Here is a 17,524-nt window from a genome sequence, read left to right as displayed (position 1 = left end):
AATACACCCCAAAACACATTATACTACTTCTCCTGAGTACGGCGATACCACATGTGTGACACTTTTTTGCAGCCTAGGTGCTCTAAGGGGCCCAACGTCCTAATCACAGGTCATTTTGAGGCATTTGTTTCCTAGACTACTCCTCAGGGTTTAGGGCCCCTAAAATGCCAGGGCAGTATAGGAACCCCACAAGTGACCCCATTTTAGAAAGAAGACACCCCAAGGTATTCCGTTAGGTGTATGGCGAGTTCATAGAAGATTTTATTTTTTGTCACAAGTTAGTGAAAAATGACACTTTGTGGAAAAAAAAAAACAATTTCCGCTAACTTTTGACAAAAAATAAAATCTTCTATGAACTCGTCATACACCTAACAGAATACATTGGGGTGTCTTTTTTCTAAAATGGGGTCAGTTTCTGGGGTTCTAATACCGCCCTGGCATTTTACGGGCCCAAAACCGTGAGTAGTTTGGAAACCAAATGTCTCAAAATGACTGTTCAGGGGTATAAGCATCTGCAAATTTTGATGACAGGTGGTCTATGAGGGGGCGAATTTTGTAGAACCGGTCATATGCAGGGTGGCCTTTTAGATGACAGGTTGTATTGGGCCTGATCCGATGGATAGGAGTGCTAGGGGGGTGACAGGAGGTGATTGATGGGTGTCTCAGGGGGTGGTTAGAGGGGAAAATAGATGCAATCAATGCACTGGGGAGGTGATCGGAAGGGGGTCTGAGGGGGATCTAAGGGTTTGGCCGAGTGATCAGGAGCCCACACGGGGCAAATTAGGGCCTGATCTGATGGGTAGGTGTGCTAGGGGGTGACAGGAGGTGATTGATGGGTGTCTCAAGGTGTGATTAGAGGGAGGAATAGATGCAAGCAATGCACTGGCGAGGTGATCAGGGCTGGGGCCTGAGGGCATTCTGAGGGTGTGGGCGGGTGATTGAGTGCCCTAGGGGCAGATAGGGGTCTAATCTGATAGGTAGCAGTGACAGGGGGTGATTGATAGGTAATTAGTGGATGTTTAGGGTAGAGAACAGATATAAACACTGCCCTTGGGAGGTGATCTGACGTCGGATCTGCGGGCGAACTTTTGGTGTGGGTGGGTGATCAGATTGCCCACAAGGGGCAGGTTAGGGGCTGATTGATTAGTGGCAGTGACAGAGGGTGATTGATGGGTGGCAGTGACAGGGGGTGATTGATGGGTGATTGAAAGGTGATTGACAGGTGATCAGTGGGTTATTACAGGGAAGAACAGATGTAACTAATGCACTGGCGAATTGATAAGGGGGGGGGGGGTCTGAGGGCTATCTGAGCGTGTAGGCGGGTGATTGGGTGCCCGCCGCAAGGGGCAGATTAGGGTCTGATCTGATGGGTAACAGTGACAGGTGGTGATAGGGGGTGATTGATGGGTAATTAGTGGGTGTTTAGAGGAGAGAATAGATGTAAACACTGCGTTTGGGTGGTGATCTGATGTCGGATCTGCGGGCGATCTATTGGTGTGGGTGGGTGATCAGATTGCCCGCAAGGGGCAGGTCAGGGGCTGATTGATGGGTGGCAGTGACAGGGGGTGATTGATGGGTGATTGACAGGTGATTGACAGGTGATCAGGGGGGATAGATGCATACAGTACACAGGGGGGGGGGGGGGGTCTGGGGAGAATCTGAGGGGTGGAGGGGTGATCAGGAGGGGGCAGTGGGCAGGGGGGGAGATAAAAAAAAAATAGCGTTGACAGATAGTGACAGGGAGTGATTGATGGGTGATTAGGGGGGTGATTGGGTGCAAACAGGGGTCTGGGGGGTGGGCAGGGGGGGGGTCTGAGGGGTGCTGTGGGCGATCTGGGGCAGGGGGGGGAGAAATCAGTGTGCTTGGGTGCGACATAGGGTGGCTGCAGCCTGCCCTGGTGGTCCCTCGGACACTGGGACCACCAGGGCAGGAGGCAGCCTGTATAATACACTTTGTAAACATTACAAAGTGTATTATACACTTTGTATGCGGCGATCGCGGGGTTAACATCCCGCCGGCGCTTCCATATAGCCGGCGGGATGTTGCGGCGGGCGAGCGGTGACAGGCGCCGGCGGAGGATCGCGTCACGGATGACGCGACTGCTCCGCCCATGGGTTACAAGGACCGCCGCCTCTGTGGGTGAGCCGGTCCTTAAGGGCTCCACTTCCCGGCCGCCCCTGTGTGTTAGGCGGTCGGGAAGTGGTTAAGCATGGTGCAGGCTTATGATCTCCTTGTTAGAGAAGTGTATTCCTGCAGCATCACCGGTGGTAAATAACACAGATACAGAGTGCAAAGCCACCACTGGTATATAACACAGATACAGAGTGCAGAGCCACCACTGGTATATAACACAGATACAGAGTGCAGAGCCACCACTGGTATATAACTCAGATACCGAGTGCACAGCCACCACTGGTATATTACATGGATACAGAGTGCAGAGCCGCCACTGATATATAACACAGATACAGAGTGCAGAGCCACCACTGGTATATTACATGGATACAGAGTGCAGAGCCACCACTGGTATATAACACTGATACAAAGTGCAGAGCCACCACTGGTATATAACACAGATACAGAGTTCAGAGCCACCACTGGTAAATGACACTGGTGCAGAGCCACCACTGGTATAACACAGATACAGAGTGCAGAGCCACCACTGGTATATAATACACATACAGAATGCAGAGCCACCACTGGTAAATAGCACAGATACAGAGTGCTCAGCCACCACTGGTATATAACACAGATACCGAGTGCAGAGCCATCACTGGTATATAACAGATGCAGAATGCAGAGCCACCACTGGTATATAACACAGATGCAGAATGCAGAGCCACCACTGGTATATAACACAGATACAGAATGCAGAGCCATCACTGGTAAATAACAGAGATACAGAGTGCTCAGCCACCACTGGTATATAACACAGATACCGAGTGCAGAGCCACCACTGGTATATAACACAGATGCAGAATGCAGAGCCACCACTGGTATATAACACAGATACAAAGTGCACAGCCACCACTGGTATATAACACAGATACCGAGTGCAGAGCCACCACTGGTATATAACACAGATACAGAGTGCAGAGCCACCACTGGTATATAACACAGATACAGAGTGCAGAGCCACCACTGGTATATAACACAGATACAGAGTGCAGAGCCACCACTGGTATATAAAACAGATACAGAGTGCAAAGCCACCACTGGTATATAACTCCGATACCGAGTGCACAGCCACCACTGGTATATTACATAGATACAGAGTGAAGAGCCACCACTGGTATATAACACAGATACAGAGTGCAGAGCCACCACTGGTATATAACACAGATACAGAGTTCAGAGCCACCACTGGTATATAATACACAAACAGAATGCAGAGCCACCACTGGTAAATAGCACAGATACAGAGTGCAGAGCCGCTACTGGTATATAACACAGATACCGAGTGCACAGCCACCACTGGTATATTACATGGATACAGAGTGCAGAGCCGCCACTGATATATAACACAGATACAGAGTGCAGAGCCACCACTGGTATATTACATGGATACAGAGTGCAGAGCCACCACTGGTATATAACACTGATACAAAGTGCAGAGCCACCACTGGTATATAACACAGATACAGAGTTCAGAGCCACCACTGGTAAATGACACTGGTGCAGAGCCACCACTGGTATAACACAGATACAGAGTGCAGAGCCACCACTGGTATATAATACACATACAGAATGCAGAGCCACCACTGGTAAATAGCACAGATACAGAGTGCAAAGCCACCACTGGTATACAGAGTGCAGAGCCACCACTGGTATACAGAGTGCAGAGCCACCACTGGTATATAACAGATACAAAGTGCACAGCCACCACTGGTAAATCACACTGATACAGAGTGCAGAGCCACCACTGGTAAATCACACTGATACAGAGTGCAGAGCCACCACTGGTTTATAACACTGATACAGAGTGCAGAGCCATCACTGGTATAAAACAGATACAGAGTGCTGAGCCACCACTGGTATATAATACAGATACAGAGTGCAGTGCCACCGCTGGTATATAACAGAGATACAGAGTGCCCAGCCACCACTGGTATATAACACCGATACAGGGTGCTCAGCCACCACTGGTATATAACACAGATACAGAATGCAGTGCCACCGCTGGTATATAACACAGATACAGAGTGCAGAGCTACCACTGGTATATAACACAGATACAGAATGCAGAGCCATCACTGGTATTTAACAGAGATACAGAGTGCTCAGCCACCGCTGGTATATAACAGAGATACAGAGTGCCCAGCCACCACTGGTATATAACACCGATACAGAGTGCTCAGCCACCACTGGTATATAACACAGATACAGAATGCAGTGCCACCGCTGGTATATAACACAGATACAGAGTGCAGAGCCACCACTGGTATATAACACAGATACAGAATGCAGAGCCATCACTGGTATATAACAGAGATACGGAGTGCTCAGCCACCACTGGTATATAACACAGATACCGAGTGCAGAGCCACCACTGGTATATAACACAGATGCAGAATGCAGAGCCACCACTGGTATATAACACAGATACAGAGTGCAGAGCCACCACTGGTATATAACAGAGATACAGAGTGCAGAGCTACCACTGGTATATAACACAGATACAGAGTGCTCAGCCACCACTGGTATAGAACACAGATGCAGAATGCAGAGCCACCACTGGTATATAACACAGATACAGAGTGCAGAGCCATCACTGGTATATAACACAGATGCAGAATGCAGAGCCACCACTGGTATATAACACAGATACCGAGTGCAGAGCCACCACTGGTATATAACACAGATGCAGAATGCAGAGCCACCACTGGTATATAACACAGATACCGAGTGCAGAGCCACCACTGGTATATAACACAGATACAGAGTGCAGAGCCACCACTGGTATACAACACAGATACAGAGTGCAGAGCCACCACTGGTATATAACACTAGTCACAGAACAAGCATGCAGATCAAATGTATTTGACTAAAGTCAGTAATGTGATTTAGACACTACTGAAGCCCAAGAGATCAGCAGGGCTGCCAAGCAACTGATATTGTTGAAAAGAAAATAAATATGGCAGCCTCCATATCTCTCGCACTGTAGGTTGCCTTTCAACAACCAGTTTAACTCCCCAGATTTTAGCATGTGTTCCAGAAAGGTACCAAACCTCTCCAAATTCAGCACATCATCACAGGATGGTCAGAAGGAGAGAGGGGACCATTCAGTTTACATGCAGACCAGTGTAGTATACAGTATATACAGTATACAACCATTACAAGCAATAGTTTTGCGTCTAATAGCTTTAGTGATGCTCAATGAAGTCACATAATTCATTGGTACATGTGTCTGTTTTCTCTCCACAGCCTGTGATATGAATGTACATAAGGTATGTGTAGTCAATGTGCCCAGTCTATGTGGTATGGACCATACAGAGAAGAGGGGACGGATCTTCCTGAAGGCAGAAGTGAGCAACGACTTACTGAGTGTTACCGGTAAGCAATGGCTCTATTTAGATTGACAGTAAACCAAGGGAACGATTACTATGTTTATTATAGGAGACAACTGAGGGTGTGAATCCTCCAGCAGCACACATTATACCAGGACAGTTATTGGATGTACTTAAAGAACAACTATCAAAGAAACTTTTTCTGTAAACCCAACATACACATAGAGCTTTTTTAGCCAGCAATGCTAAAATGCTTTTCAGAGGCCTCTCAGCACAGCCTGTGTGAAAAAAAGCCTTGTTTACCAGCTGTTTTGTAACAATTTTGTGTCAACACATTTGAAGCTATATTTCTGCTTTCTATCATTCTGAACAGATTCCAATCACAGTATTAGAGCCCAGTGAAGATTGTTTCAGTATGCTGGATGTGCTGGGCACAGTCCTCCATAGTAATGCCCCCAGTGAAATCTGTTTTCTGTAAATATAATTTTCTTCATATAAAACATGAAAAGAGGAAAAAAAGGCCTTTGTATTGCTAATTGCCAGAAATTATTTGAAATATACTGTATGTGGCATTTAGAATTTAACTCTGATAGTTAAATAAGGTCAACTCTGAATATAAGTTATCCACTTTTACTTTGGAAAATGTTTCTTCCCTCCTTTTTCTTCCATGTCCCCCCTTACCGGTTACCATGTTTCCCCACAAATATAACCATGCCCCACACAAGTGTAGCCATGTCCCAGACCACTGTAGCCATGTATGCCACAAGTATAACCATGTCCCAGACAACTGTAGCCATGCATGCCACAAGTATAGCCATGTCCCAGACAACTGTAGCCATGTATGCCACAAGTATAACCATGTCCCAGACAACTGTAGCCATGTATGCTACAAGTATAGCCATGTCCCAGACCACTGTAGCCATGCATGCCACAAGTATAGCCATGTCCCAGACAACTGTAGCCATGCATGCCACAAGTATAGGTCCCAGACAACTGTAGCCATGTATGCCACCAGTATAACCATGTCCCAGACAACTGTAGCCATGTATGCCACAAGTATAGCCATGTCCCAGACAACTGTAGCCATGTATGCCACAAGTATAGCCATGTCCCCGACAACTGTAGCCATGTATGCCACAAATATAGCCATGTCCCAGACAACTGTAGCCATGTATGCCACAAGTATAGCCATGTCCCAGACAACTGTAACCATGTATGCCACAAGTATAGCCATGTCCCCGACAACTGTAGCCATGTATGCCACAAGTATAGCCATGTTCCAGACAACTGTAGCCATGTATGCCACAAGTATAGCCATGTCCCCGACACCCGTAGCCATGTATGCTACAAATATAGCCATGTCCCTGACAACTGTAGCCATGTATGCCACAAGTATAGCCATGTCCCAGACAACTGTAGCCATGTATGCCACAAGTATAGCCATGTCCCAGACAACTGTAGCCATGTATGCCACAAGTATAGCCATGTCCCCGACAACCGTAGCCATGTATGCTACAAATATAGCCATGTCTCAGACAACTGTAGCCATGTATGCCACAAGTATAGGTCCCAGACAACTGTAGCCATGTATGCCACAAGTATAGCCATGTCCCAGACAACTGTAGCCATGTATGCCACAAGTATAGCCATGTCCCAGACAACTGTAGCCATGTATGCCACAAATATAGCCATGTCCCTGACAACTGTAGCCATGTATGCCACAAGTATAGGTCCCAGACAACTGTAGCCATGTTTGCCACAAGTATAGGTCCCAGACAACTGTAGCCATGTATGCCACAAGTATAGCCATGTCCCAGACAACTGTAGCCATGTATGCCACAAGTGTTTCCAGTGTCCACCACAAGTAAAGTTATGCACCCCTTAAGTATAGCCATGTCCCCCACAAGTAAAGTAATTTCCCCTACAAAGTAATGCCATATCTCCTCTCCACTATTACTCTGTCCTCCAAGTATTACCCCCTCCCCAATATGATAGCCATGATATTTGACAACTATAGCTTTGTTCCCGCAGACATATAGCCATGTACCTCAGGAAGGTATAGTCTTGTTCCTCAAGTATAGCTATGTCTGCCCCAAGTACAGTCCTCTTCCCTCATAAATATCAGTTTGTATTTATATAATGGTGGAATCTTCCACAACACTTTATAGAGTTAGCAGTCATTTCACTGAATGTCCCTCAGAGGAGATCACAATCTAATGTCTCTACCATAGTCTGTCTGATGTCCCTAACATGGTGTAAAGGTTCCCTTTAACTGCACAATCCTGTGGCTGATCGATGATGTCTGATCATCAGAAATGATAACTTGTGTCCATTAACAGCCGAGTTCCTGCTAACCAAATTGACCGGATTGATTCTATTGATCTGATTGAATTGGCTATTGGTAATTTAAAAATGTTTTTTTAAAAATAGCAAAATATATTTAAAAATAAAATAATTATTTGTATAAAAATAAACATCCCAGCGGGGACTAGAGCCCACCAACAGAGAGCTCTGTTGGTGGACAGAAAAAGGGGTGGACTCATTATGTGCTGAGTTGTGCGGTCCTGCAGCTAGCCATTAAAGCTACAGTGGCCTTAATTGTAAAAAATAGCCTGGTCACTAGGGGGTTGAAGACCATGGTCCTCAAGTGGTTAATGGGCGCCTTAATGCAGATCCGAGATGAAAAACTAACTATAACAAGTAACTTGTCTATATATCTTATCTAAAGTTTAGATAGTTTACACAGCAAATCTAGCTGCAAACAGCTTCAATAGAATATGATCATTTCTTCCTGTGATACAATGACAGCAGCCATGTTGTTTGTAAACATTACACACTTTGCAATCTTATCTGCATCTTCAGCACTCAGCCTGTGAAAAAAACCTAATCCCCCTCCTCCTCCCTCCTCCCCTCTGCCTCTGAAATCTCTGGCTAGTAATACCTCCCCCTCCTCCTGCCTAGACTGAGCTCCCATGAGCCCTTGCTACTGTCTGAAAATGCTTTGGCTCTCTGAAACCTGTGGGCGTGGCTTGTTTAGTTTATAGGGAATTATAGTATTAAAACAAAAACAAAAAAAAGTATTTGGCTTGAGGAATGCCCTATAAACAATAGGAAAGGAACACAATTATGCAATTATGAAAAGTTAATCTCGGATCCACTTTAAGGGCCTGTTTCCACTGTGCTCGGTATGTGTCTTGTGAGACATGATGCTGACACAGCTGTGATGCCAGGCGTCTCCAGATTCCTCTAGCCGTGTCTTCTACGTTTCTTTGCTGCATGGCATCTGATTTTTCTTCCCTGCGTGTGAATCAGACGTCAGCCTGATTTCTATAGGCCTGCGTTTCCTTGTCAAATTCCTATGTGAGAAAATGTGCTGCAAATTCGCATAGGTGGAAATGGCCCCATAAGCCAGTTTTTTTGAGGACCAAATTAACTAACCAGAATGATTTTGGGATGTGGGGGGAAACCAGAGGGCCCAGAGGAATTCTGCACCAGCACAGGGAGAATATGCAAACTCCATGCAGATTGTAGCCATGACCCCCACAAGTTTAGCCACATCTCCCCTCAGGTATTGCCATGTTTTTAACAGTTTTAGCCATGCATTCTGATTTCCCTACTGCTTTCACCTGAAACAGAGCAAACTAAGCATCCAGGAATGGGCAGAGTCCTCCAGCAGCACAGAGTATATCAGGAGAGGAGTGTTATATAGAGGAAGGAGCAGAGTCCTCCGGCAGCACAGAGTATATCAGGAGAGGAGTGTTATATAGAGGAAGGAGCAGAGTCCTCCAGCAGCACAGAGTATATCAGGAGAGGAGTGGTATATAGAGGAAGGAGCAGAGTCCTCCAGCAGCACAGAGTATATCAGGAGAGGAGTGTTTATATGGAGGAAGGTGCAGAGTCCTCCAGCAGCACAGAGTATATCAGGAGAGGAGTGTTATATAAAGGAAGGTGCAGAGTCCTCCAGCAGCACAGAGTATTTTAGGAGAGGGTTAGATAGTGGGAGGAGCGGAGTCCTCCAGCAGCACAGAGTATATCAGGAGAGGAGAGTTAGAGGAAGGAGCAGAGTCCTCCTGCAGCACAGAGTATATCAGGAGAGGAGAGTTAGATAGTGGGAGTAGCAGAGTCCTCCAGCAGCACAGAGTATATCAGGAGAGGAGAGTTAGATAGTGGGAGGAGCAGAGTCCTCCAGCAGCACAGAGTATATCAGGAGAGGAGGGTTAGATAGAGGAAGGAGCAGAGTCCTCCAGCAGCACAGAGTATATCAGGAGAGGAGAGGAATGTAGGGGAAGGAGCAGAGTCCTCCAGCAGCACAGAGTATATCAGGAGAGGAGGGTTAGATAGAGGAAGGAGCAGAGTCCTCCAGCAGCACAGAGTATATCAGGAGAGGAGTGTTTATATGGAGGAAGGTGCAGAGTCCTCCAGCAGCACAGAGTATATCAGGAGAGGAGAGTTATATAGAGGCAGGTTCAGAGCCCTCCTGCAGCACAGAGTATATCAGGAGAGGAGGGTTACTTAGAGGAAGGAGCAGAGTCCTCCAGCAGCACAGAGTATATCAGGAGAGGCTGGTTAGATAGAGGCAGGAGCAGAGTCCTCCAGCAGCACAGAGTATATCAGGAGAGGAGAGTTATATAGAGGAAGGTGCAGAGTCCTCCAGCAGCACAGAGTATATCAGGAGAGGAGTGATATATAGAGGAAGGTGCAGAGTCCTCCAGCAGCACAGAGTATATCAGGAGAGGAATGTTATATAGAGGAGGGTGCAGAGTCCTCCAGCAGCACAGAGTATATCAGGAGAGGCGGGTTAGATAGTGGGAGGAGTAGCGCCCTCCAGCAGCACAGGTTATATCAGGAGAGGGTTAGATAGTGGGAGGAGCAGAGTCCTCCAGCAGCACAGAGTATATCAGGAGAGGGTTAGATAGTGGGAGGAGCAGAGTCCTCCAGCAGCACAGAGTATATCAGGAGAGGCGGGTTAGATAGTGGGAGGAGCAGAGTCCTCCAGCAGCACAGAGTATATCAGGAGAGGCGGGTTAGATAATAGTAGTATAGTCCTCCAGCAGCACAGAGTATATCAGGAGAGGAGAGTTAGATAGTGGGAGTAGCAGAGTCCTCCAGCAGCACAGAGTATATCAGGAGAGGAGAGTTAGATAGTGGGAGGAGCAGAGTCCTCCAGCAGCACAGAGTATATCAGGAGAGGAGGGTTAGATAGAGGAAGGGGCAGAGTCCTCCAGCAGCACAGAGTATAACAGGAGAGGGGAGTTAGAGGAAGGAGCAGAGTCCTCCAGCAGCACAGAGTATATCAGGAGAGGAGAGTTAGATAGTGGGAGGAGCAGAGTCCTCCAGCAGCACAGAGTATATCAGGAGAGGAGGGTTAGATAGAGGAAGAAGCAGAGTCCTCCAGCAGCACAGAGTATAACAGGAGAGGGGAGTTAGAGGAAGGAGCAGAGCCCTCCAGCAGCACAGAGTATATCAGGAGAGGAGAGTTAGATAGAGGAAGGAGCAGAGTCCTCCGGCAGCAGAGTATATCAGGAGAGGCAGGTTAGATAGAGGCAGGAGCAGAGTCCTCCAGCAGCACAGAGTATATCAGGAGAGGAGAGTTATATAGAGGAAGGTGCAGAGTCCTCCAGCAGCACAGAGTATATCAGGAGAGGAGGGTTACTTAGAGGAAGGAGCAGAGTCCTCCAGCAGCACAGAGTATATCAGGAGAGGCTGGTTAGATAGAGGCAGGAGCAGAGTCCTCCAGCAGCACAGAGTATATCAGGAGAGGAGAGTTATATAGAGGAAGGTGCAGAGTCCTCCAGCAGCACAGAGTATATCAGGAGAGGAGTGTTATATAGAGGAAGGTGCAGAGTCCTCCAGCAGCACAGAGTATATCAGGAGAGGAATGTTATATAGAGGAGGGTGCAGAGTCCTCCAGCAGCAAAGAGTATATCAGGAGAGGCGGGTTAAATAGTGGGAGGAGTAGCGCCCTCCAGCAGCACAGGTTATATCAGGAGAGGGTTAGATAGTGGGAGGAGCAGAGTCCTCCAGCAGCACAGAGTATATCAGGAGAGGGTTAGATAGTGGGAGGAGCAGAGTCCTCCAGCAGCACAGAGTATATCAGGAGAGGCGGGTTAGATAATAGTAGTATAGTCCTCCAGCAGCACAGAGTATATCAGGAGAGGAGAGTTAGATAGTGGGAGGAGCAGAGTCCTCCAGCAGCACAGAGTATATCAGGAGAGGAGAGTTAGATAGTGGAAGGAGCAGAGTCCTCCAGCAGCACAGAGTATATCAGGAGAGGAGGGTTAGATAGAGGAAGAAGCAGAGTCCTCCAGCAGCACAGAGTATAACAGGAGAGGGGAGTTAGAGGAAGGAGCAGAGTCCTCCAGCAGCACAGAGTATATCAGGAGAGGAGAGTTAGATAGTGGGAGGAGCAGAGTCCTCCAGCAGCACAAAGTATATCAGGAGAAGAGAGTTATATAGAGGCAGGTGCAGAGCCCTCCTGCAGCACAGAGTATATCAGGAGAGGAGGGTTACTTAGAGGAAGGAGCAGAGTCCTCCAGCAGCACAGAGTATATCAGGAGAGGCTGGTTAGATAGAGGCAGGAGCAGAGTCCTCCAGCAGCACAGAGTATATCAGGAGAGGAGAGTTATATAGAGGCAGGTGCAGAGTCCTCCTGCAGCACAGAGTATATCAGGAGAGGAGGGTTAGATAGAGGAAGGTGCAGAGTCCTCCAGCAGCACAGAGTATATCAGGAGAGGAGTGTTATATAGAGGAAGGTGCAGAGTCCTCCAGCAGCACAGAGTATATCAGGAGAGGAGAGTTAGATAGTGGGAGGAGCAGAGTCCTCCAGCAGCACAGAGTATATCAGGAGAGGAGGGTTAGATAGAGGAAGAAGCAGAGTCCTCCAGCAGCACAGAGTATAACAGGAGAGGGGAGTTAGAGGAAGGAGCAGAGTCCTCCAGCAGCACAGAGTATATCAGGAGAGGCTGGTTAGATAGAGGCAGGAGCAGAGTCCTCCAGCAGCACAGAGTATATCAGGAGAGGAGAGTTATATAGAGGAAGGTGCAGAGTCCTCCAGCAGCACAGAGTATATCAGGAGAGGAGAGTTATATAGACGAAGGTGCAGAGTCCTCCAGCAGCACAGAGTATATCAGGAGAGGAATGTTATATAGAGGAGGGTGCAGAGTCCTCCAGCAGCACAGAGTATATCAGGAGAGGCGGGTTAGATAGTGGGAGGAGTAGCGCCCTCCAGCAGCACAGGTTATATCAGGAGAGGGTTAGATAGTGGGAGGAGCAGAGTCCTCCAGCAGCACAGAGTATATCAGGAGAGGGTTAGATAGTGGGAGGAGCAGAGTCCTCCAGCAGCACAGAGTATATCAGGAGATGCGGGTTAGATAGTGGGAGGAGCAGAGTCCTCCAGCAGCACAGAGTATATCAGGAGAGGCGGGTTAGATAATAGTAGTATAGTCCTCCAGCAGCACAGAGTATATCAGGAGAGGAGAGTTAGATAGTGGGAGTAGCAGAGTCCTCCAGCAGCACAGAGTATATCAGGAGAGGAGAGTTAGATAGTGGGAGGAGCAGAGTCCTCCAGCAGCACAGAGTATATCAGGAGAGGAGGGTTAGATAGAGGAAGAAGCAGAGTCCTCCAGCAGCACAGAGTATAACAGGAGAGGGGAGTTAGAGGAAGGAGCAGAGTCCTCCAGCAGCACAGAGTATATCAGGAGAGGAGAGTTAGATAGTGGGAGGAGCAGAGTCCTCCAGCAGCACAGAGTATATCAGGAGAGGAGAGTTAGATAGTGGGAGGAGCAGAGTCCTCCAGCAGCACAGAGTATATCAGGAGAGGAGGGTTAGATAGAGGAAGAAGCAGAGTCCTCCAGCAGCACAGAGTATAACAGGAGAGGGGAGTTAGAGGAAGGAGCAGAGCCCTCCAGCAGCACAGAGTATATCAGGAGAGGAGAGTTAGATAGAGGAAGGAGCAGAGTCCTCCGGCAGCAGAGTATATCAGGAGAGGCGGGTTAGATAGAGGCAGGAGCAGAGTCCTCCAGCAGCACAGAGTATATCAGGAGAGGAGAGTTATATAGAGGAAGGTGCAGAGTCCTCCAGCAGCACAGAGTATATCAGGAGAGGAGGGTTACTTAGAGGAAGGAGCAGAGTCCTCCAGCAGCACAGAGTATATCAGGAGAGGCTGGTTAGATAGAGGCAGGAGCAGAGTCCTCCAGCAGCACAGAGTATATCAGGAGAGGAGAGTTATATAGAGGAAGGTGCAGAGTCCTCCAGCAGCACAGAGTATATCAGGAGAGGAGTGTTATATAGAGGAAGGTGCAGAGTCCTCCAGCAGCACAGAGTATATCAGGAGAGGAATGTTATATAGAGGAGGGTGCAGAGTCCTCCAGCAGCACAGAGTATATCAGGAGAGGCGGGTTAGATAGTGGGAGGAGTAGCGCCCTCCAGCAGCACAGGTTATATCAGGAGAGGGTTAGATAGTGGGAGGAGCAGAGTCCTCCAGCAGCACAGAGTATATCAGGAGAGGGTTAGATAGTGGGAGGAGCAGAGTCCTCCAGCAGCACAGAGTATATCAGGAGAGGCGGGTTAGATAGTGGGAGGAGCAGAGTCCTCCAGCAGCACAGAGTATATCAGGAGAGGCGGGTTAGATAATAGTAGTATAGTCCTCCAGCAGCACAGAGTATATCAGGAGAGGAGAGTTAGATAGTGGGAGGAGCAGAGTCCTCCAGCAGCACAGAGTATATCAGGAGAGGAGAGTTAGATAGTGGGAGGAGCAGAGTCCTCCAGCAGCACAGAGTATATCAGGAGAGGAGGGTTAGATAGAGGAAGAAGCAGAGTCCTCCAGCAGCACAGAGTATAACAGGAGAGGGGAGTTAGAGGAAGGAGCAGAGTCCTCCAGCAGCACAGAGTATATCAGGAGAGGAGAGTTAGATAGTGGGAGGAGCAGAGTCCTCCAGCAGCACAAAGTATATCAGGAGAAGAGAGTTATATAGAGGCAGGTGCAGAGCCCTCCTGCAGCACAGAGTATATCAGGAGAGGAGGGTTACTTAGAGGAAGGAGCAGAGTCCTCCAGCAGCACAGAGTATATCAGGAGAGGCTGGTTAGATAGAGGCAGGAGCAGAGTCCTCCAGCAGCACAGAGTATATCAGGAGAGGAGAGTTATATAGAGGCAGGTGCAGAGTCCTCCTGCAGCACAGAGTATATCAGGAGAGGAGGGTTAGATAGAGGAAGGTGCAGAGTCCTCCAGCAGCACAGAGTATATCAGGAGAGGAGTGTTATATAGAGGAAGGTGCAGAGTCCTCCAGCAGCACAGAGTATATCAGGAGAGGAGAGTTAGATAGTGGGAGGAGCAGAGTCCTCCAGCAGCACAGAGTATATCAGGAGAGGAGGGTTAGATAGAGGAAGAAGCAGAGTCCTCCAGCAGCACAGAGTATAACAGGAGAGGGGAGTTAGAGGAAGGAGCAGAGTCCTCCAGCAGCACAGAGTATATCAGGAGAGGCGGGTTAGATAATAGTAGTATAGTCCTCCAGCAGCACAGAGTATATCAGGAGAGGAGAGTTAGATAGTGGGAGGAGCAGAGTCCTCCAGCAGCACAGAGTATATCAGGAGAGGAGGGTTAGATAGAGGAAGAAGCAGAGTCCTCCAGCAGCACAGAGTATAACAGGAGAGGGGAGTTAGAGGAAGGAGCAGAGTCCTCCAGCAGCACAGAGTATATCAGGAGAGGCGGGTTAGATAGTGGGAGGAGCAGAGTCCTCCAGCAGCACAGAGTATATCAGGAGAGGCGGGTTAGATAATAGTAGTATAGTCCTCCAGCAGCACAGAGTATATCAGGAGAGGAGAGTTAGATAGAGGAAGGAGCAGAGTCCTCCAGCAGCACAGAGTATATCAGGAGAGGAATGTAGGGGAAGGAGCAGAGTCCTCCAGCAGCACAGAGTATATCAGGAGAGGAGAGTTAGATAGTGGGAGGAGCAGAGTCCTCCAGCAGCACAAAGTATATCAGGAGAAGAGAGTTATATAGAGGCAGGTGCAGAGCCCTCCTGCAGCACAGAGTATATCAGGAGAGGAGGGTTACTTAGAGGAAGGAGCAGAGGCCTCCAGCAGCACAGAGTATATCAGGAGAGGCTGGTTAGATAGAGGCAGGAGCAGAGTCCTCCAGCAGCACAGAGTATATCAGGAGAGGAGAGTTATATAGAGGCAGGTGCAGAGTCCTCCTGCAGCACAGAGTATATCAGGAGAGGAGGGTTAGATAGAGGAAGGTGCAGAGTCCTCCAGCAGCACAGAGTATATCAGGAGAGGAGTGTTATATAGAGGAAGGTGCAGAGTCCTCCAGCAGCACAGAGTATATCAGGAGAGGAGAGTTAGATAGTGGGAGGAGCAGAGTCCTCCAGCAGCACAGAGTATATCAGGAGAGGAGGGTTAGATAGAGGAAGAAGCAGAGTCCTCCAGCAGCACAGAGTATAACAGGAGAGGGGAGTTAGAGGAAGGAGCAGAGTCCTCCAGCAGCACAGAGTATATCAGGAGAGGCGGGTTAGATAGTGGGAGGAGCAGAGTCCTCCAGCAGCACAGAGTATATCAGGAGAGGCGGGTTAGATAATAGTAGTATAGTCCTCCAGCAGCACAGAGTATATCAGGAGAGGAGAGTTAGATAGTGGGAGGAGCAGAGTCCTCCAGCAGCACAGAGTATATCAGGAGAGGAGAGTTAGATAGTGGGAGGAGCAGAGTCCTCCAGCAGCACAGAGTATATCAGGAGAGGAGGGTTAGATAGAGGAAGAAGCAGAGTCCTCCAGCAGCACAGAGTATAACAGGAGAGGGGAGTTAGAGGAAGGAGCAGAGTCCTCCAGCAGCACAGAGTATATCAGGAGAGGAGAGTTAGATAGTGGGAGGAGCAGAGTCCTCCAGCAGCACAAAGTATATCAGGAGAAGAGAGTTATATAGAGGCAGGTGCAGAGCCCTCCTGCAGCACAGAGTATATCAGGAGAGGAGGGTTACTTAGAGGAAGGAGCAGAGTCCTCCAGCAGCACAGAGTATATCAGGAGAGGCTGGTTAGATAGAGGCAGGAGCAGAGTCCTCCAGCAGCACAGAGTATATCAGGAGAGGAGAGTTATATAGAGGCAGGTGCAGAGTCCTCCTGCAGCACAGAGTATATCAGGAGAGGAGGGTTATATAGAGGAAGGTGCAGAGTCCTCCAGCAGCACAGAGTATATCAGGAGAGGAGTGTTATATAGAGGAAGGTGCAGAGTCCTCCAGCAGCACAGAGTATATCAGGAGAGGAGTGATATATAGAGGAAGGTGCAGAGTCCTCCTGCAGCACAGAGTATATCAGGAGAGGCGGGTTAGATAGTGGGAGGAGCAGAGCCCTCCAGCAGCACAGGTTATATCAGGAGAGGGTTAGATAGTGGGAGGAGCAGAGTCCTCCAGCAGCACAGAGTATATCAGGAGAGGGTTAGATAGTGGGAGGAGCAGAGTCCTCCAGCAGCACAGAGTATATCAGGAGAGGCGGGTTAGATAGTGGGAGGAGCAGAGTCCTCCAGCAGCACAGAGTATATCAGGGGAGGAGGGTTAGATAGAGGAAGGAGCAGAGTCCTACAGCAGCACAGAGTATATCAGGAGAGGAGAGTTAGATAGAGGAAGGAGCAGAGTCCTACAGCAGCACAGAGTATATCAGGAGAGGAGGGTTAGATAGAGGAAGGAGCAGAGCCCTCCAGCAGCACCAAGTATATCAGGAGAGGAGTGTTATATAGAGGAAGGAGCAGAGTCCTCCAGCAGCACAGATTATATCAGGAGAGGCGGGTTAGATAGAGGAAGGAGCAGAGTCCTCCAGCAGCACAGAGTATATCAGGAGAGGCGGGTTAGATAATAGTAGTATAGTCCTCCAGCAGCACAGAGTATATCAGGAGAGGCGGGTTAGATAATAGTAGTATAGTCCTCCAGCAGCACAGAGTATATCAGGAGAGGCGGGTTAGATAATAGTAGTATAGTCCTCCAGCAGCACAGAGTATATCAGGAGAGGCGGGTTAGATAATAGTAGTATAGTCCT

General features: G+C 48.5%; 1 protein-coding gene across 2 annotated transcripts in view; it reads left to right on the top strand.

The window, feature by feature from the left end:
* The window catches only part of PRKCA (protein kinase C alpha), a 535,637-nt gene that overhangs the window by 367,199 nt on the left and 150,914 nt on the right, over positions 1-17,524 (top strand). For both annotated transcript variants that reach the window (XM_068262584.1, XM_068262583.1), the window contains exon 5: positions 5,426-5,554. In XM_068262584.1, coding sequence (XP_068118685.1) covers positions 5,426-5,554 — 129 coding nt within the window. The remainder of the gene's footprint in view (positions 1-5,425; positions 5,555-17,524) is intronic.

The sequence above is a fragment of the Hyperolius riggenbachi genome, chromosome 12 (assembly GCF_040937935.1).
Source record: "Hyperolius riggenbachi isolate aHypRig1 chromosome 12, aHypRig1.pri, whole genome shotgun sequence".
Lineage (NCBI taxonomy): Eukaryota > Metazoa > Chordata > Amphibia > Anura > Hyperoliidae > Hyperolius > Hyperolius riggenbachi.
This window is presented reverse-complemented; position numbering and strand designations above follow the sequence as displayed.